Here is a 22,063-nt window from a genome sequence, read left to right as displayed (position 1 = left end):
CTAAAAACTGCCACCAAAAAAGGGCACATTAAAAACCCAAGGCATCGCATCCAGACAGGACTCATTAAAACCTATTACTAGGTACTCAATGTTGATTCAGGGTTAAATTAGTAGGCATAAAATACTGTGTCCTGGTTTTCAGGCCACCTTCAAAAAGTATTTGACCTTACTGAATAAGATATTTAATGGTAAAAGGGACAACAGCACAGGTACAAGGGTTTTTAGAATAGGTGATACTTTACCTTTGCCCTTAGGGCAGTAGCTGAAAGCGGTGGTTAAAGGGCTGCATCTAGGTTTTGTCACTTAGTGTGGCAAGTTTGTATACTGCCCATGTGTGTACTATTTCTATCTACTATTTTGTGGCGAATCTAATAGAATATAGAAAGTTTTGCTAAATACATAAGGAAAAATGGAAAATATAGGTCATAGTCAAAGTTGCGTTTAGTTTGTACATGGCCTTCCCCACCTAACTCCCACCTTATTCTTCATGTTTAACCTCTGTTTTTCTTTTATTCCTAGTCTTTTTCCCAGTCTATTTCTGTCTTACATAGTTTTGATATGCCAATATGTAAAGCGTCTTACTGTATGTCCACGTCACCAGGAGCGACCAAAGCGTCAAAGACGCTTTGGTCGCTCACAAAGTTTCGCTGCGAATTTTTCTGTTCGCTTTGGTCGCTCAAGTCGCTCATGACGTACAATTCAATTATGCAGACGCATTTAAAGGAGCCGTTTGCGTTTAGTAGGCCCTACAGACAGCCATATCAAATAGTGAACTCTCCCATACACCTTTGCCATATTGCCGAGACGGTTTTGCTGGTTCGATAAAGTGCTTCGACAACAAGTAGGACAGTGATTCCCCCCAATATAAAAAAAAAATCCTAAAATGTAGGCTAATTACAACCGAGAACAAAAAAACCTGCGTGCTGTAGTAGTTAAAATATTTTTCACTGATCTGCATCTGCAAATCATGATCTGCACTCATTCGTTGCACTCAAAACAAATAGACATTGGCGCACATGGCTAATTTGCATACGTGCACAGGACTGGTTGGCTCCGCAAGGCAAATAATGGAACATATCTATCTATCTAGGCCTATCTGTCTATCTATCTATCAACGCGTGTCTAGTTTTAATGTGATGTATTGTGTGTATGTCCAGTCAGACTTGTTCTGTGTGGTCTTGTAGGCTACTGTCCTGTGTGGGCCGAACCACCTAAATGGATTCCCGACGATTTGTGTCGTTTGGTATTAATAAAGACTTGACTAGGCGATCTATCTATCTAGACTATTTAATTAACAATTATTCACCTCAGGCTCCGTGAATGGTGGGGAATAGAGGGATAAAAGACAAGAGATATATCCCTTGTCATTTATCCCTCGTCTTGTCGATTAGTTTGTTTATGTGACGATTTCAAAAACTTTTTTGGTTTTGTTTAAAGCATGCTACATGCGATTGGTTGGTTCGATTGGTGGCATGGAGAGCAAATTAAAATGATTCCCGCTTAAATACGAACGTTCTAGATGTAGCCTATAAATACTCCCGCTTATCATCGCTTGATATCCAAACCACTATGGCGTTTCCATCTCTGAACTGAAAAAGGGTTGGTTCGTACAACACCGGGTGCCCAGTTACAGCCGCGATTAATACTTCAGCCGACATTTTGTTCAGTGAGTGAATAAAGGTAGGTAGGAACCAAAGTGCCTGCCGATGTTCCCTGGGATCCACGCAAGCGAAGAGCGTCTACATTCCGATTGGCTGTCAGTGTTTGGCTGCTGAAGCGAATAATAGTCATTTGCATAAAGTTAAAAAGTTTTCAACTTCTTTTTGACGCTTTGGTCGCTCAACTTTGGCCGCTGGTAGCGTTGGTCGCTTTGGTCGCTTTGGTCGCTCTTACCCATAGAAAGTGAATGACTTCCGGCGATTTGGTCGCTCAATTCGCTTCTAGTGTGGACGTACAGTTAGAGTACCATATTAAGCGCTATATAAATTTCATTTATTATTATTATTATTATGGCATCAAAATGCCCTTTGCCAAAAAAAAAAAAAAATCCCACTGTAGTAACAAGACATTTCTAACATTTGATAATGGCGTGTGCTCTTATTAAATCCCCTATTATTACAATGACATCTTTCCTCTAGTACATAGAATTGATACATGCATCATACCCGAGGGTCAGAAAGGAGTTGTGAAAAGGTCTGGTAGGTGAAGAGCCCGGTTTGAAGGAGAAGGTCACCGTGATCTGAGCTCTGGCCGCTCAGGACCAGGAGCTTATGTCCTGCTGAGTCTGTGACCAGAGACTGGATCTGGGATGACAGGCAGAGGAAAGAGAAATAAGAGAAAGCAAGGAAATTAAAGTGCTAAAACAAATTGCAGGTACCTTGCTATATACAAATGGAATTTCAGGTGTTAAACATGATATTAGTTACACAATGTGTGTTCAAATTGAAAGCAATAAAATCCAAAAACGAAATATGTCGGAATAGATTTTCGCCTGAGACAGAATGAGGGCGTTCTAAAATAAACATCCTTTTGGAGAAGACGACAGCCCTTACCTCTGATGTAACCGTCTCTTCTGACGGGTTGACCAGTACAACCGTCTCTAGGACATCACTTCTGTGGTATAGGGTCCTCTGCCCTGTGGGACAATATTTAACAGAACACAATGCTATGGCAGAGACAACTGTATGCAGACAACTTTATACAGATATTGAATTAATTTGTCACTTTTCACTTTCTGTTTACCATTCTAAATGAATGTATTATTACTATTTCAATTTAGGTGAATCATTAAAGAGGCAGTGAACCAAAACAGTTTTGTTTTTTGGTTTTTGGTAATTTATCTTATACGATCGTCAACATAGTTATCTATGCAATTTTTTTACTGTAACTGGAATAAGTGACTGCTGCATCCGAAAGAGAAAGCCTTTCAGACACTTTACAGTATAATGCCATGGTGTGTGTGGATGGTGAAGCTCTGTCCGAGCCGCGGTTTATTTAATACACCGTCCAGGTGAGGGTTTGGACTATAGGTATCCGGGAAGCCTAACTTTCTCACGTACAGAACGCCACCTGCATTCGCACAAACGTTAACATAGTGTTTTGGGGAGAATGGCAAAGCATAGGATTTTACCCCTTTTTTATCTAAATTGGGGACTTATTTCAGTCACAATGATAAAATAAAACGAATGACCACGTTTAAAACAAAAATAAGTGCTCTTGAGTCATATGCCACCTGAAGTATAACATTTCCGGTGGCAACTATGGTGGTGGCCTATTTGTCTACAGACTTATACGTATTTATTAGGTCATATGGGCTCAACTTCTTCTTATTCTAATTATTATTAATTACTTGTAAGAATGGAAACTGAGCTGCAAGAGCCGATTGTAGTAAGATTCCCTTGCATCCCCGGCAAATTAGGTCAGCCAAGGTTTTCCCTTGTACGCTATTGCATGTTGTATTTGCAACGTGAATCCTTAAAGTATACTAAATTAAGAATATTTATACAGCTTGAGGCTGAGCAGGTTTCCTTCAACTATACGGCAAAACAACAACAAATAGCCCTTTCAAAACACATGAATTCTGTTTGCTGAACAACATGAGTTGATGTATGACATCAAGAGAGCATGCACAGCAAAGGAGGGAGGAGGGGCGTACCCCACTGAGACTCCCCCCCCCCCCCCCCCCCCCCCCCCATCTGCTTTATCAGGTGAAAGAGAGAGAGAGGCACTGCATTAGAATCTGTCTCCCTGTGGGGGCCTGTGGGGGAGGGAGTGGGGGGTGCTAGCTGACACTGGTACAATGTGATACTATGACAACAAAGCCCCTTCTTCAGTCATTCTGAAGCTGCTGTTCTCCCAAACATCCCAACACACACACATCCCAATGAGATGGCTGTTTAGGCTGATGCCCTGTTCTGCAGACACCATAGTTGTGTGCTGCTGTGAGTGTACAGTTGATGGAATAGGAATTCAGGTGGGAGACAATGACACCAGGATAGCGTCCACTGCTCAGCATCATCACTGCATCCATTCAACGCAAGGTCAATGACTTTGTGTTGCGTTCAAAGGGAAGGACAGAGTTACAAACAAGCATGCACGCATTGAGGACTATACTTAAAGTACTTCCACATTGTATAACTTTCCAAAACATATAATCGATTTGGAGTAGGCTTTTAGCAGGAATTCCCCTCTGTTGATGTCATGCCATGCTGTTTGCAATGAACCATCATAGGATCAACAACTCTACATCACACAGAGTGAGTGAAATAGCACAAGAACAAACAGCTCTTCTTGAACAACGGCAGAGTGATTACTGTAAGGCACTGCTGGGAAGACACATGGCTGATCCGCACCCCCTGGTACAAGTGCTGCTGTGTGTATTATAAAGAACAAAAGCACAAATAAAGAGAATCTTATTGAAAGGTACAAACTACGACAGTAGCACGACGACACCACACACCATCTGCTGGGAGATGAACTCATCAGGCAGGCTAAAATAGTGTTTCCCATCTCCACAATATAACTTATATTTTTCAGCTTGGCAACCATTCAGCATTATTATATTTCTTCTCTCTTTTCCAGACGCCATCATCCACGTCACAGTGCCATCCCCACTGAATGCCCTGAGAATCCAGGATTTACGTACAGCATAATGAGACACCAGTGTAACTTGGAGACTCATTAGGGCTTAGATTTTGCATTTTTCTCTGATAAAATACTTCCCATAACTGTGGACAGTTGAGATATCTGACAAGTAAAAACATATTAAAGAGAACTTAAGCTGCTTAGCACATCAGTTCTACCACGTCACCTAAGGCTGTGCTTCTGATCCTCATGTTCTACAGATCCCAGTGCTGCACTTGCATTATTAGTTCACTGCTGACAGATTCTGGTGGTGCATGCAAAGCCTTCAGCTCAGCAAGACAGCTCTAGTATTAACTGAGGTTGTAGGGTCATTGTTTGAAATCTTGAACTACCTCTGAACTTAAAGTACATTTATCTCTAACCCCAGCATAGACCGGTTCGCCAGATCGGTGGACATTGACCATCACAAACACCTCAGTCCCTTTCAACCCACGGACATCGCTGTCTCATGTTTGATTCGTGGCTCCAGAGAAAGGACTTTCACACAAAACACACCCGACGCGCTTTGCTTCAGCCTTTTTCACTGACCCGCTTGATATAAATATCTGTGTCTGAACTCCCAAAAGCGGAACACTTGTTAAAAGAGACAGCTTAATGGTGTGCCCATCCACCCAGGCACAGCCACTGCACTGCTCCAGATACTGCTCCACATTTAGCACACCTTGGGGAGTGGGAGGAAAGTTCAAGGAACTCAAAGACAACAGGTCCAAAAAAGACCTGACATGTCGTTGCTATTCTTTATTCAAGAAAAATAAAGATAATGTACACAGTTCTTGAAATCTACGACAATGTTTGGCCTTAGGCACTGCTTGGGGTCGATTCCCCTTAATCCCCTTAAAATGTTACTTTGACTTCATAACTGTATAATTATATGATATGGGATGATATTATAGTGCATAAAACTGAAATGGATGTCAGGACCCCGGAATGCAACTCATGACTTTAGGTCCAAAAGATTTGGGAATTGCTGATTCTGAATATAAGATGCCTGCATGAAGTAAAATCTATGAAGACAAGCCAAAGGTAGGAGGCCTAAACAACCAATTATATTTCCACTTCATTAAAACATCAAACAGTGTCTCCATGGTTGCAACAGAGCAATTATTAGGCAATTCACTTCAAATGTGCTAAACTGACGAATGAATCCCAGAATCTCCTTATCGGTTAATAAATTAGATCTGAATTAAATGAAGAGAAAAAGCTGAACTAAATAACTCAAGCACCATCCAATTAAACATCAACATGTATTTGAATACGTAGACTAATAAATTGGAGCAGACAGCAGACACTGATCGTAATCTAATGTGAATAATGGGATTTGACTGTCTTGGTTTAGTAATGAAGTGGTGGATAGTAGACTGGAGATAGTGGAGAGACAATGAAAAATTCCAGTACCGATTTGAAGGTCCCATCTTCACTATATATCATCAAAGTGATGCATCACACCAGGGAATCTGTTCCTCTGATGAAGAGACTGGAGGCCCCGTATCACTGCTGAGTCACTGCTGCTGCATTGAAATCTGCAATGGCACGCAGATGAGACTAAAACCTACTAGTCAAAAATCTATAAGGGTAATGTATCAATCAATTGTACATTGTCCAAAGGCAGAAAGCATGTGCTAGCTTATGCATCCTTCTTGTGTCCCCTGTGGCTTTCAATGCAGGATTCTACAGATGAACTATATATCTCTCCACTAGGCGCTCATTGTTGTTAGGGGTCACTCAAGCTCCTGCTCCTAATCCTTTTCCTGTGATTTGGCAGTGATGAATCATTCTGCTAGCTGATCCAGTTAAAGCGCCTATGCTAATTACTGCTGCTGCAGGCGAGGTCGAGGAGCTAATGCTAGGAACAGGGCTTGGATTTGAAATAATCACACTATTTATCAGCCTTTTATTCCATACATAATATGAACCAATCAGAAGAGGTCAAGGTGTATTGTATTTGGGATGTTGGATTATCAAATTATTATAGAGGAAAACCTTTAATTTATGAACAGAAACAATGGTTAGGTGTTATGGGCTGCTTAGTTTAATTTCGGCCAGCAAAAAAAGGAAAGACCCAAGCCTATACTCTAACCTGGGGTTGCATTCATGAAACTAAAACCAAAAATACGTGTTATAATATACATACAAATAAACATAATCATTTGACTAAAATGACACATGCTTAGTAAAAGTACTGTGATGAAATGGAACATCAATCCATTGGATCCATGTTAGTAATAATACATCTCTATTTCTGGTTGCTGCAGTTTAATTTCCCACACAATGGACATATTTTGAAAAACTCCTTTGCAAAGATTTTGTTTACTTCCTTGATTGGTGCATGGGTGTGTGCAGACAGAAATAAACACACAATGCACGTCACTAAAGCTTGGTCTTCTTTTCTGACGCTTTTCACAAAGTAAACACATGCCTTATATTTAACTTACTCTACACTTAAATCTACAATTGAACAGTTGTAGATAGACAGATCGAGATAACTTGGAATTATCTGATCGAAAGCTTTCGTGTGTGTGTGTAGGTGTGTATTTTAAAGTGAGAGGGAGAGAGAGAGCAAGAGAGAGAGATGGAGAGGGGGAAAGAGGTAGGGCAGGGACAGTGAAAGTGAGAGAGGTAGGGAGCGAGAGGAAGAGAAAGAGAGAGAGCTAAGAAGGGACAGCTTAAGCCACTACCATTAAAGGCTAGTCTTGGCAGAGTCTTGCCGTCTCTTAGAAAGCCGATCAAACCATGTGCCAACAATGACATCATCCCTGGCACCCCACTTCCCACCACCCTCACACCCCTCGGACCCTCTCCAAGGCTTTGAAAGGTCGGGGGAGCGGGGGGGGGCAGTCAACTAGGCACACAAAACACACTTCGGTCCAGCGCCCGACTCCCTGCAACTTCACACAGTCCGATACGCATAGCTGTGGTCCTCTTGCCTTCACACTGCTGATTTTTTCCACGTTTTAGAGAATGAAGAAAAGGGAAAACCTGTGGGTGTGGGTGTATGTGTGTGTGGGGGGCGTGTGTGTGTGTCTGTGTGTGCGTGTGTTATATTCCCTCTCTCCTATGCATAATGTTTAAATCAGAACATCGCAAATACCATATAATATCATACAATTCAGTCAGACCACCAGGGGTAGAGTGTCTTGGTCTAGTGTGTGTATTTGTAGGTATTTAAGACCCAAACACGTCCTCGGGTGACGCAGGGTCGTGAGTGGGGCAGGGATTTGCTGCCGTCTGCCATTGCACAGGTTGGTAGCTAGGAAGAAGCATCTTATAGAAAGCATTTAAGTAGGATAGCCGCCTGCTGCAGAGTTCAGGTAGGACTTAGACTCTGTTCGGCCCCTTGTAATCAGGAAATGTTGAACTTGTTGAACTAACTTGCTGCTTGGCTTTTTTGAAAAATCAGTAAGATATTAAGTGGAAGCTGAAATATCCATCAACAATATCAATATCGACATTGGGTAGTAAACTAGCAATGCAAATTAGCGTATTATTTTTTGTCCAGTGGGAAGTGGCTTACGAGTCCTTAATATAGCAAAGTTGTCTTTATCTAGGCAAGGCAAGGCAAGGCAAGGCAAGGCAAGGCAAATACATGTCTGTATTTGTATGTTTACATTGTAAATAAAATACATTTAGATATAATATCACTAGTAGCATAATTTTCTACACAAAGGGCTTAGATTTAGATGACACAGTACAGTTGGCATTAAGTATATCATTTCAAAACACCAAAGGCCTGAAGTATATGATGACACAACATGAAGGACCGAGAGTAAATGAGTCACAACACACAGGGCATTAAGTCTATGATGTCACAACACAAGGGCCTAAAAGAATATGATGTTGCAACACCAAAGGCCTTAAGTCTATGATGACACTACACAAAGGGTCTTTGGTCTATGATGATATAGGGCTTGGGGATTTTTTCAAGTAGATTTATACATTTTCATTATAACTTTCCCTGCAATGGGCTCCTTCAATAAACAAAGCTTTCGCCGTTGTCCAGAAATACCTTGAGTTTACTTTGTTTGTTTGTTTGTTTTATCCCCCTGTCGCACGGAAGTGACGATTCTGTCAACCAATCAACGGACGGCACGTGTAGCTTCATCTTTTCGGTACCCTTTCAGACCGCTTGGTACCCCAACGGAGGAGTACCGAAAAATAGGTACGGCTCAGTTGGGACCCTGCCCAACTTTTGGCGGTGGAAACGCCAATATAAGCGGCCCGTTCCGCACTGTACCACACTGAATCGTATCGCAAAAAAACGTACCACACCACTCGGTGGAAACAAGGCATAAGTCTATGATGACAAGGCACAGAGACCCTCAAGTCCATGATGTCAGCAACAAAGAGAGCCTTATGTCGAAGCGCTGCATTATACGACTTGCAGAGGCTTACAAGTATTTGGCTTGCTGAAAATCAAACTGGGCAACACCCCATCCTCACAAACACCTCCCTCCCAGACCGGCTGCATTAGATGAACAGGCTGAGTGAGTCCATGTCAGCAAATGACAGCGCGCATGTTGGGGTGCTGCTGGTGAGGACAGTTCAGGAAGTGGAGGAGTGTGGTGGAGGGCCTGATGGAGGGATCAATGTTTGTGACGCTGCTGCAGCAGAAGAGAGGAACACTAGACACTGAGGCAACACCTCTGTGCCAACGAATATGGCTCCTGTCAGCACAAATGCATTCCTCCAGTATAACTGCCACGTCTCTCCTGCCTCCTTCAGGTTCCCTTCCTTTCTCCCTTACTGAGTAAATAAATTGTAGTTATTATATAGATAGTTGATCGTCTCATTACATCTGCTGTATGCTATCTTTTTGCACAAAGAGCTCCCTTTCTCCATAGATTCTGTTTCTGCTCTATATAAGCCATAACGATGTAGACAGACTAGGGAATATGGAAGAGGACAACAGAGAAGGAGATTAACCGTTTCTCAAGTAAACGTCCTTGTTACCAGTAATGGAAGGAATGCTTTGTGGAGAGGAAGACTAAATCTTTGTAGAGAGAAGGAAGAGAAGACAGACAGATTGGTGAGAGAGACAGAAGCTTTGTCATTCAGCACCACCTATAACTTCAGTTATCTGTGTGTGAAATTGCATATGTAGTCCTCAGGGTATAGATATCGTTGTAGATATAGTTATATAAAGGAGTATGCACTTGCACACATAAACACATACACATCTACTCTAAACTAGCTGAAAAGGGAGTAAAGCATCACACAGCAGACAGAGAGGCGGGAACCACTGCAAAGGCTGCTCACTGCTGCATTCCCCAAGCCCCAGCCCCTCCATTGTTTTACACCATACTTTCCGATCAGTTGCAGTCTGCTTCATTTCTTCCCACTCTCCTGCTCTTCCTTTCTGATTCTTTGGAGCACTTCTTTGTATCTACAGTGTTGAGCAGTTATGCTCTTCTGATGAGGTACTTTTCACCTTAATATTTTGTCCAGTTTGCTTTTGGATTTGTTGGCTCAGCACTCTTTGCATCTAAGAATTGAAGTTGTTGTTTTTTTGCCATTTGTTTTGTCTATCTTGAATGAAAGAATCAGCTGCACATAATAAACTCTTCATATATATTTTTTTCCATTTCAAAATCACTATGAAAATACATACAGTATATGTAAAAAGGATTGGAACTATTTTAAGAATCACTTAAGTGGGGCGTCTTTGGTTGTTTGGAAAAGCATTACTCATACAAGCATCCCACATCCAAAGGGATAAAAGGCACAGAGATAGAAAGATGGAGGATTTGTTGGGTGACTTTGTTTCACAAGATGGTGGCTGAACATGTGTTTAAGGGCATTGGAGTGTGAACAGCAAGATTCAGTCCACCATAAGGGGAGGCAGAGAATGGGAGCCGGCACAGTGGGATTTAAAAACAGATGTTATATATAAACTATGGTGACATGTTATCTATGCTATATGTTGTCATGTTGAATACTCTAGCGGCCTCTCACTTTTCAGTGCAATGGAGGGGCACCCAAACCCTTCCAACAGTCTAGGTCTAGGTACGAAGCTGTGAGCTGTACGCTTGGGTATTGGTCAAGAACAATTAGACAGGACATATGCTAATGCTCCTGATAGATCAGCTCTCCGTTTCCTAGACTTAATTGGCCTGTCAGTAATGGAAAATTTCCCTTTGAGGTGTAGACGGTGGCAGTCAATAGCTTTGCATTGTGGTACGGTGATATAGAAAGTGAGCAATGTTTAGGCAAAGAATGAAAAATAAATGTCTGACCTGCAAATGGAATGTTCCTCAGTAAATATAAAGTTGGGCTGTGGGGTCCGTCCGATGTTAGATTAGCTGACCTAGTCCATTATTGGTAGCATGAAGTGTATTCATATCCATGAAAACAAAGACTTTACCCTCTCAAGACCATTAAAACTCGGAAATCAGCCCTGCAAGATACAGTTATGTCAATCTGTGCTGTGGACCACATGCAATTATATAATAAATTCTGCCTCTAATCAAAAAGCTATCTATTGGTCCCCTATGAACATGTTGTGTAATTGCAGAGGGCTAATACATCAATATGAATGCTTAATAAAGTATGCTAACAATCCCTGCAGTCTGCCTTGTGTCAGAATGCTTTAATGGTCAGCGGTGAACTCTTTAGTGAGATGAAGTGTTTGTAATGTGTCGGTCACGTGCTTAATGGGCTATATGACGTGCCACAGCAAACAAACCAACCCAATCAAGACTAATCTTAATGAGCTTCTCAGTGTATCATGTGATCAAGTGCCCTCCATTATGCTATGATTTAGCAGTCCAACGTCTCCAAATCCCACATCGGCACAGTTTAGGAAGTAAGCACCCGTCTTGCTCTTTGTCCCCGATTAAACCTGTCTAATGATTGGGTTATTCACATATTGTAGTTGAATGGGTTGATTGGAGCAGAATTTACTCATGCCAGTTGGGAGAGTTTTTCTCCAACATTGTGCTTTGAAGGGAGTTGCAAACTTTTATTCTTTGCATTTCTTCTTAAAAAAAAATTCAACACTTAGATTTTTGAATGTGGTCTATTTGAGATCTTATATAGCTGAGAAAATCATTTATGGATGGTTTTGCCCAAAGTCAACAAAACAACTAAATTAGTTTATTTTATAATTCTATTAGTGAGAATCCTTTTAGTTATACCATGATTTCTTCTTCTTCCTTCTCAAATGTGATTTGAAAGAAGAAGTTTTGGAACCAGCTGGTCCTCTTATGCGTCTTTAATAGCCCATATTACTGTTGAGGATTTGTGGATTCAGTTGAGGGTTAAGTCACAATGTGACTCAGCACTCTGAGCACTGTTGTACACTCAAGAGGCTAAATAGGCTTTAGTAGCCCTGTTATGAACAGAATAATACTAGCATATCGCATAGACAACCGCATATCTGTATGGAGGAGAGAGCTGTAAGCATTGGCACAAAGTAGTCAAAGACACATTCAAGCTAAAACCATACAGCAAACAGAGTAGGGGTGGGTATTGCCAAAGAAGTCACGATTCGATTCGTATCACGATTCACATGCCACGATGCGATTCTATCACGATGCATCGCGATACTTGAATTATTGCGATGCATTGCGAATTTTCACTGAACACTGTTAAAAAAAAATTAAGCCATTACCAGTGGCTGACTGGCTGTGTATGATCTGGATAGTGTGTTCAATTGATAACTCAAAGCAACTCAACATACATAGCTGTATTTATTGAAACGACTATTACTGGATACACTGACAAGAAGTGCTAAGGATCTATAAAACTTAAAATAACAAAATAAGGATAATCAGTGCCGTTTACATGGCCTCAGTGGTCCTTTAAACCAATGAAATGAAAACATTCAAACATTTCCCCTTTTGGAAGTAGCTGCCATTATAACAACAATATCATTTCATAAACATAAGAGGACAAACTGATGCCACAAAAAGTGAATAGGCTTTATAAAACTATATAAAAAAAAAAAAAAAAAAAAAAATTGTAATTATTAATTTTTTTAAATTAATAATCGATTCTTGGCGTCAACAATCGATGCTGTAGATCGTGAAAATTAGAATCGCGATGCATCGTCATGACGATTATTTGGCACACCCCTAAAACAGAGTCACAGTCACAAATATACAATGGAGCCATAAACTGAGAGCTTAAAGGGAGTGATTTCATCTAGGTGAAGCAGCCTTTGACCAACACAAGCAGCCTAGTTATTGAGCTTTACCTCAAAAGTATACTTTAAACCGTCTTGAACTTTCCTCACTTCGGCTGCATAAATAAGCTTATTTTATTAGTAGCCAATCTGAAATTACGTGACAAAACGTTGTAATATTGGCTCCTACTGTTTTTATACTTTAGATGCAAAATATACACCAAACATTTGACCTGAAAGAATGAGTTCTAAGAAGCAAGTGTGTTGCAATTAGGATTGCAATTCATTACAAACCAGAAATAGTCCAGAAACAGTCCACCTATGTATATGCTACTCCATCACGCCTACAAGCACAACAAGCTACTAGTTATGACGTAGCTTTTTTCATTAATAAATGCGTGTGTTGTTCATGTATTACCAGAAAACTTCTGCATAGGGTCCAATACTGCCGACTATAACCATCATTACTGGTCCAATAGCGCCAACTAGAACCAGTCACACTAGTCCAATACTATGGTTCAATATCGCAAACTAAAAATAGTAGACACATTAGACATGGTCTAATGCTCCAAACTAGAACCAGCTTCACTTGTCCAAAAGCAACAACTAGAACCAGCCTCACTGGTCCAATACCACTGACTAGACCAAGCCTCACTGGTCCAATACTGTGGTACAATACCACAGACTAGAACCAGTCTCCCAGGTCAAAAACAGCTAACTAGACCAAGCCTCACTAGTCCAATACTCTATGGTCCAATACTAGAACCATTGCCACCAACTAGCCTACTCACTTCAATGCAACCTCGAGTTGGCGGCACTTGCGACACATAACCGAAGATTTGTTATCAACAGAGAAAAAACAGGTTGTTGGAAAATATAAGCGTCGCATCTTTCTTTTTTTTTTGCGTCGAAGGGGTGGAGGTGGTCCGTTTTTAGAACCTCCTAGACTATGTCTGATATTGTCTCATTTTAAAAGCATTGCGCTTCTTAGGCCCACGTAAACCAAAATACCAAAACAATAACATTGCAACCGCCTAACATTATTTTATACATTATTTTATTATGTAATGTTGCAGTTCCTATTTTGCCTTATATTGCCCGAAATTGTTTTTGTGTCAAGGCGTCTAATCAAATGCATTAATCACGTCTGATGGAAAGCCCTCTCCTGTGTCTTGTTTTATGTCAAGTTCGACTTAATAGATCGACTGCTTGGCTCGTTATGCTGTCTCATGCCCTAATTTATTTCGTGGACTTAGGCTACACAAACTGCGGACGAAGCGCATATTGTTGCGAGGGGTGCTGTTGAGCAAAGTCACGGCGACAAACAGGATGATGAACGTCGTTTCCTAAGAAACCGGCTGGCATGCCGTCTATTAAGGATAACGTCACGTCTGTCAACCAAAAATATCTTCTCAATTCGGATCAAAAACACAATAGTTGTTAATTGTTTTCATGCAAACACCTATGAGTTGACTTACCGCCACAAAAAGCATGCCTTATTTCGTTTACATAGGCCTATAGTTAAATTTGAAGAGCTACTTTACCGGAGAGTTGTGTCTCGGAGGAGAGTCGGCTGCGCGTTTGTGTGCGTCAGCTGCACTAAAGTGGAGGAGAGCGAGGAGAAGAGAGAGACGAGAGAGCGAGGCGCGCGAGAGGCGCGCGACAGGCGCGCGACAGGCGCGCGAGAGAGAGAGAGAGAGAGAGAGAGAGAGAGAGAGAGAGAGAGAGAGAGAGAGAGAGAGAGAGAGAGAGAGAGAGGTGCGCGACAGGCGTGCGCGCGCGCGAGAGAGAGGGAGAGAGAGAGAGAGAGAGAGAGTGGACGAGAGATGTAGAGAGAGTAGAATTTGGCATACAGGTATATGTTCACGAACGCAGACTGTTGGTATCGAAGTACGCGCGGGCTGCGGCAGGATGGTGTGAAGCAGGAGCCCTCAGCCTTTAGCTGCGTCCCGTTGCCGCTCTGAGCCAGGGAGGGGCGCACGCGACTCACATATTGCACCAGTTCACACCCGTGACGAGCTGATAAACTGTTGTTCGCATGAATGGATGAACTCCATGCATCGGGGTGGTGGGGTTTATTAACCCTATGTTTTAATAATCGAATGACGCAGCATTTTATCAACAGGTAGACTACAAACAAAATCCTATGATTGCATTTAACACCAGAGCTCTCTTCAGTGTTAAGATGTTGCGTTAAATTCATGTGGGGGTTATGACAATGGATTACACCCCCATTCAAAACAGCGGTCTTAAACAGCTTTCGACCTGTGTTATTATACGTCGCATTGTGTGGTGGCCTAAATATGTGGGCTGTTGCTACACTTCTAACGCACGATAGCCTACGTGTTTGTGCCTGTATCAGAGAGAAGATATTCACTCGGTCTATCACTTGGTACCCTTTCACTCACTCTACTGTCGCCTCTGCTCCCACCCCACCCCAAGACTGCATGGATTGCAGACCCTGGGATCGTTATCAAGGCTTTGCATTATTCAACAGTTGCTTCAATAATTTATGATTCAAGCGTCAAATTGGAAGACGGCCTAGTACTTCTGAAATGTCTCACACACACACACACACACACACACACACACACACACACACACACACACACACACACACACACACACACACACACACACACACACACACACACACACACACACACACCAAACAACACACACATTTACACATGTATTTATGAAGTAGAGTAAGATGTCATAATACATTTCCATTGTGGGAGAGTATCCACAATGAAGTGTGTATAGCTGTAACCCACATGAGCTTGCTTTGGCATCCATCGAATGCTCTTCTTGTAAATTAAACTCAAAATATAATGCAGCAAAATTCTAATACAAATAAAAATATGTTCAATCAAGCGCTTCTGGATTCACCAAAGCTAGGCAAGCAGGCTATCGCTCAGTGAGATTAAAATGTCCACGATGACACTGCAGTTCAGCGCTATCGGATTAGCATTATGAAATCCATTTCATTCAGCCGAAATGTAGCTCAGAAAACCCCATTGAAGAGTGTTTTGAAGTAATTTAAAAATGTTTTTCCCTGGGGAAAAGAAAACACCTTCATGGAAATGTTGATTCCAAAAATCGAGCTGTGGATCTGTTTCTAATTTCAGTAACCATTTGTGACCTCATCACCACACCCTGAACCACTTCTACCTGGAAACAGGTCAACTTTTGGGACAAATATATTGTAGAGCTTCTCATCATTTTGAGGAACCATCCTTCACTATTTTGATAGTATTTTTTACAAGGTTTCTAGGTTGCAAGATATGCAACCAACGGAAGCTGATGAATGCTCACAGGGCCTTAAAAATGGATGTTTGAACTGCTCACCCTTCTCCGTGTCGCTGCAGGCACCAGGGAGTGTTTTACTAGAAAGCACCCGACAACACGATGTGCAGCGATGCAGACAGAGCGGAGTACACTGTACGCAAGCTCTTTCCCCAAGATGGCTCAGCACAGAGAGCATGACACGGGATCTAACAACTTATTTTTCTCTGCTATAACAATCGTGAAGTTGCAGCATGTTTTTTGCAGACATGGCTGTGGGTGAGCAATATGAAGTGTAGGAATTTCCATTCTGTGTTTTTCCATGATGGCATCCATCTGATGTGTGTATAAGTCTGAAATGGGACAGAGAAGGACAGGGAGAGTGTTTGGGAAGGCGCACGTATATTTTGGGATGTTCCAGGATAAAGTGACCCACAAAAGAAAGAGTAGGTCACCTTGATTTATATTTAGCTTAAGCAACATATCAGGCTTATCAGACTCCCTTCCCACACACGCACGCAATAACGCACCCACAGAGACACACATACACAAGCACCTTCACACACACAAACACAGGATAGTGATGTAGAGGTCAGACGATGAAACTGCAATGTAAATCACACCCTGCATGGCTGGGCACTCTATGACACAGCAGAAATAAAAACAATAGTCATGAATAGCTACCCTCTTCCTACATCCATTTTCATTACCAGAGAAATTTAGACACATGGTGTTTTTTCTTTAATTTTACCATTATGTTTTTCTCCTGACCCAGTCATTGAATGCAAGTAATTTACTTGCTTTTTCATTACTTCCTTGATTGTACGAAAGTTAAATATGTATTTAAAAAGTGATACATAACTACAAAACGACTATACCTAATGATATTATAACTAATAAATAATCAACCTGACATCCTGTTTATCATTTGACTTCTGAATGGCTGGTTGTGTCAGAGAAACGAAACCTTGCGTCTACCACCATTATCGTTTTCTATGTCTGCGTCTAACCCCAAATGGTGGAGAATACTGCTATTACAAAAAATCAACAATTATGCCATTAAACCCTAATAATAATTCAAATCCTGGAGTACTGAGATCAATGTGATTATTTATATGTGCATTCTCGCGTATTCTTCCTTTACTATCTCCTGCTGCCATTCAGAGAGTTTGCTATTCTCAGGATTAGCAGCACTTGCAGGAATATTACATGGATGCACACTGCTGTATTCTTTTTGGTGATTTGTATAATGCTTCGGTTACCACAGTTCACTTGATGTAACACACACAGCTTAAACATTTTGCTGCTATAAGCAAGGAGAGAGGTATGCTTAGTCAGCTATTTTACAGCTTCCTAATGTATCTAAAACACAAAAGTGAAGCAAATCAATGGCTGAAACAGCAACAAAGCATATGCTCCATGTCCTGAGCCTATGAAAGGAAGTGCACTTCTGTTAAGTGAGTGGAAATGGAAATAAAAACAAAAATCTAAAGGAGCAAATGATATTGATGCAATTTATAAAGCCACATGTGAACCTACTCTTACTATTTAACTGTAACAACTTCAGGACGCTACTCCAACCATAGGTCGGCTAATCAGATTTGCTTGGAGCTGCTTATCTGGCTTAAGTGAGAATTTCCCCCCGTCTGCCACATACATACAATGTATATCAATACAACACACACACACACACTTACACCCTTTACGTAGAGGTCTCATCGTAGGACAAACCATGGTATCACTCTTAACCCAAACAATGGGACCTTTATGTACCAGAGCAGGGGTAATAGACTAAACAAGTGAAGATAAGTTTGCTGCCCGTTCCTTGGTACATAAAAGGAGCAGACCCATACTTATATCTCTACACAAGAGAGACAGAAAGAGAGAGAGGCTTGGTGCACAGTGAATTTAGTGTGGGAGTTAGTGAGAGTAAACCACTGACACTAATCCCTGCTCTACTGCAGCCAGGTCCTGGTCTGACCGGGCCATGCCCGGTCAGGCCAGTGAGCGAGCAAGTGAGAGTGATAGAGTGAGTGAGTGAGGGCGTGAGTGAGGGCGTGAGTGAGTGAGTGAGTGAGTGAGTGAGTGAGTGAGTGAGTGAGTGAGTGAGTGAGTGAGTGAGTGAGTGAGTGAGTGACTGGGTGGGTGAGTGAGTGAGTGAGTGAGTGAGTGAGTGAGTGAGTGAGTGAGTGAGTGAGTGAATGAGTGGGTGGGTGAGTGAGTGAGTGAGTGAGTGAGTGGGTGGGTGAGTGAGTGGGTGGGTGAGTTGGTGGGTGGGTGAGTGGTCGATGAGGCCAGTGAGCGAGCAAGTGAGAGTGATAGAGAGTGAGTGAGGGCGTGAGTGAGTGAGTGAGTGAGTGAGTGAGTGAGTGAGTGAGTGAGTGAGTGAGTGAGTTAGTGAGTGAGTGAGTGAGTGAGTGAGTGAGTGAGTGAGTGAGAGAGGGAGAGAGTGAAAGAGAGCGAGAGAGAGAGAGAGAGAGAGAGAGAGAGAGAGAGAGAGAGAGAGAGAGAGAGAGAGAGAGAGAGAGAGAGAGAGAGCGAGAGAGAGAGAGTGAGAGAGAGAGAGAGAGAGAGATGTAATGAGCTGTGTGTGTGTGAGTGTGTGTGTGTGTGTGTGTGTGTGTGTGTGTGTGTGTGTGTGTGTGTGTGTGTGTGTGTGTGTGTGTGTGTGTGTGTGTGTGTGTGTGTGTGTTCAAGGCTAGCTCAGGGTTTAGTGTGTGGTGATGGTATTCGAGAACCTTCACACCTCCACACAGAGCCATCAATTCATGAAATATTTGCGATTTGCAATATAAATGCACCTAGTTGACCGAAAATTCGTAACCACAAACCCCTTTAAACCTGGCACAGCTAAGATACCTACATCCTTACATATTGCATGCTGGAAGAGAACAGGTTTTCTGAAAAATATGTTATATTTGATCTCACTAGAGGAAGGGCTATCACCTGCATCATCAGTTCACCATGAAGAAGCCAATGCTCAAGCAGTGTTACAGTGTCTAACCCTTTATCTTCACCCAGATTTTCCCAGGAGGTTCTGTGGGTCTTTTAAACTAGACCTTGAAGGTCACCCAGATTTTCCCAGGAGGTTCTGTGGGTCTTTTAAACTAGACCTTGAATGTCTAGTTTAGAACAACCTGTGTGTGATTCAGAGGTTCTCCATCCATTGTTCTCTCTCCAATAGGAGAGAAATTGAAGGACAACTGGGGTCCATTGGCCAGAACAGCGAACTTCCTGTGGACCCAGTGCAATGTGATCCTCCAGTCTATTTCTGTAGCGTTTGGATTCCTCTCACCTAAGGGTTATTGATCTACAATATACTGCAGACTAAAGAAAGAGGATTCTGATGGATAAGGAATAAGTCGATCCCCTGGAATCCTCGATCCCTTCCCACGCTTTCCCACCAACAAAGAAAGCAAAATAAACATCACATCCATTGCAGAGATTAAATGATCCACTCACTTGAACATAGGTCTAACAATGATGTCAAATGTATGTGTGAAGTTAAATACATAACTTTAATGACCTAATCCACTGACGGTTAATTTTCTACAGATGATTATAAATAGCATACTATAGTAAAGTATATATTACTTAATCGATGAATGACATCTTAGTTCGAAGCCTGGATCTTGAATTGGTAAACCAGGAGTGACATGGTCACATACAAGAAAGGCAAGCAGTGTTTTTCAGTTTTTACAAGTGGCAAGATTTCAGCCGGCTATACAGGGATTGACAGTAGTGAAGGTGAGGTGACATAGAGACAAACCGCGGGACGCCCCCTTGTTCATGTGCTGTGTACTTGACACACACACACACACACACACGCACACACATAAATATATTACTTAGCAGAGTTGTTGCGTTAATTTTACAAGAGTGAATAAGAGCCTAAGTACATAGAGAGAAATAAGGAGAAAATACATATACTAAACACTTATACTAAATCAAAACAACAACAACATCAACAACAACAACGCTCAGATCCATACTGTCAAGATTCAACCTCTAGATAAGGATCCAGTATAAGGTCTTCGTTATCTGTGCTTCAGTGATCATGCTTGGTGAAGTCTTCATAAGTCTAAATGGTCAGGAAATTATGAAGCTACATGCATGCCTATTCAATTACATCCCGTTGCATATAAATACAGAAATTCCTCAAATATCATTGTACAGGGATAAGATGCACCATGCATGTATACATGGTAGGGGGATGCAGTACTGAAAAAATAACAACAAATTGTAAGGATCATGTTATGAAAGGTGGGCCTCCAAGTGGATCAGAGTGTGCTGTGCTGCATCAAGGTAAGAAGAGGTATGGAACCATCTACTTGTCTTGCTGTATGGAAATCATTAAATCCATATATAACATGTTTACCTCGAGTCAAGTCGGGAAATATCTAGGCTGAGCCCTATCCATTATTTTACGTAATTTTGAATAATTTGAACTCTGCTTATGAAACACTTGTTTGTATTTCAGCAGTTTATGCATGTTTATTTATTAAGGTCAGTAATAGTGGCCTGTTAAAATAGTCAGATAAACATACAAATTGTTTCCGGAGTGAACAGAAAATTAGGCAGGCTTATATGGGCACAATCCCATTGAACACCAACAGAGTGCAAACAATTGATTCATTGACCCGTTTAACGTCTATACAGGTACTCACCTCTGACGTCGGCAGAGAAGTGAGCCGAATGACGTGTTATAAAGTGCAGAAGCTGCTGTTGGAGATCACAGGTGTTGAGGTCTACGTCCCAAGAGCGAATCCCTAGAGGATAACGTTATATAGTACAGTGTAAGGACAATTGCATCACAAAAATCCAAATTCTGAACTACTAATTTGTCATTTGTCACACATAAACACACACACACACACACACACACACACACACACACATAAACACACACACACACACACACACACACACACACACACACACACACACACACACACACACACACACACACACACACAAACACACACACGCACACACAAACACACAAACAATGTCAAAAATATACAGGGATCGGTTTGTCAATTCTATAGTAGTAGTAGTAGTAGTAATAGTTAGAAAAAAATGATTAAGAATCGAGAGGTGGGGTCTTACTACACTCCTTCGATGCTTCTTCCTACATCTAGATGTCATCTTGTCATCCTAAGTTGTCTTTCAACAGTGTTTATTAGTAATATGTCTCAGATGTTTAGTCTATTTCGTTTTCCCAGTTCCTTTATTCTCTGCTCAGTGTTCACTTAATGCCACTTTTTGTTATTCGCAAAGCAAGTATTGTAAAGAAGTCAGCTCTCTTAGCATCTATTCTTATTTTTCATGTCACAAGGTAGGACCTGGTAATATGCTCTTTTGTTCTTTTGTTGTGGAGGAAAACAAATCCTACTCTGTGCTTGGGTCCACACACTGCACATTGTGCTCAACAATTAGATAATTTGTGGACACGACTGTCAGTATGCAAACAGCAAATCGCTTCTTTGCAAAAATCAAAGCTGTTTAATAACTTGCTTTGCCCTCTGGGACTGGAGTGCAGACTGGAGGCTGCAGTCTTTTATTCCAAGGAAATGCTGTGTCACTGTTATAACAGCTAGCACTGGTGTTTTCAACAGGCATGCTACCACAAAAGCATTCTCCCCGCTTGGTGTCATAGCCTTTAAGGTTTGCTTCCTTTTGAGAGAAAAAATGCTTCATCATTTGAAGAACATATAACATTACATTATATTTATTTAGCTGATGCTTTTGTCCAAAGCGACATACAGAGACACTTATAACTTCATTCAACCATGAAGTGGAACCCCAAAACGTGCAAGAGGTGATATGAAACGGTAATAGATATTTCCATATAATAAGATTCACAGGATCGTTAAAAGATGAGGTAACACCTGGTGATTGATATACTAGAGGATGACACGTGATGCACCTATTACCCTAGGAGGACTGAACACAACAAGGTTGTAGGATGATGCAAGAAAGACTGCAGCCTTTAATCAGGTGACTTCATGT

The 22,063-nt window shown here is 41.5% G+C and overlaps 1 protein-coding gene across 2 annotated transcripts in view; it reads right to left on the bottom strand.

Annotated features, from left to right (window-relative positions):
- Positions 1-22,063, bottom strand: part of map1ab (microtubule-associated protein 1Ab) — a 42,073-nt gene that overhangs the window by 17,702 nt on the left and 2,308 nt on the right. Inside the window, exons 2-4 of one of the 2 annotated variants that reach the window (XM_030366442.1) lie at positions 20,719-20,820; positions 2,553-2,635; positions 2,166-2,303 (exon numbers count right to left, since the gene is read on the bottom strand). In XM_030366442.1, coding sequence (XP_030222302.1) covers positions 2,166-2,303; positions 2,553-2,635; positions 20,719-20,820 — 323 coding nt within the window. Of the gene's footprint in view, positions 1-2,165; positions 2,304-2,552; positions 2,636-14,307; positions 14,389-20,718; positions 20,821-22,063 lie in introns of those variants that run through there. The other variant, XM_030366443.1, reaches the window with a different exon arrangement.

The sequence above is a fragment of the Gadus morhua genome, chromosome 9 (assembly GCF_902167405.1).
Source record: "Gadus morhua chromosome 9, gadMor3.0, whole genome shotgun sequence".
Lineage (NCBI taxonomy): Eukaryota > Metazoa > Chordata > Actinopteri > Gadiformes > Gadidae > Gadus > Gadus morhua.
Note: the sequence above shows the minus strand (reverse complement) of the source record. Positions and strands in the feature narration are given on the sequence as shown.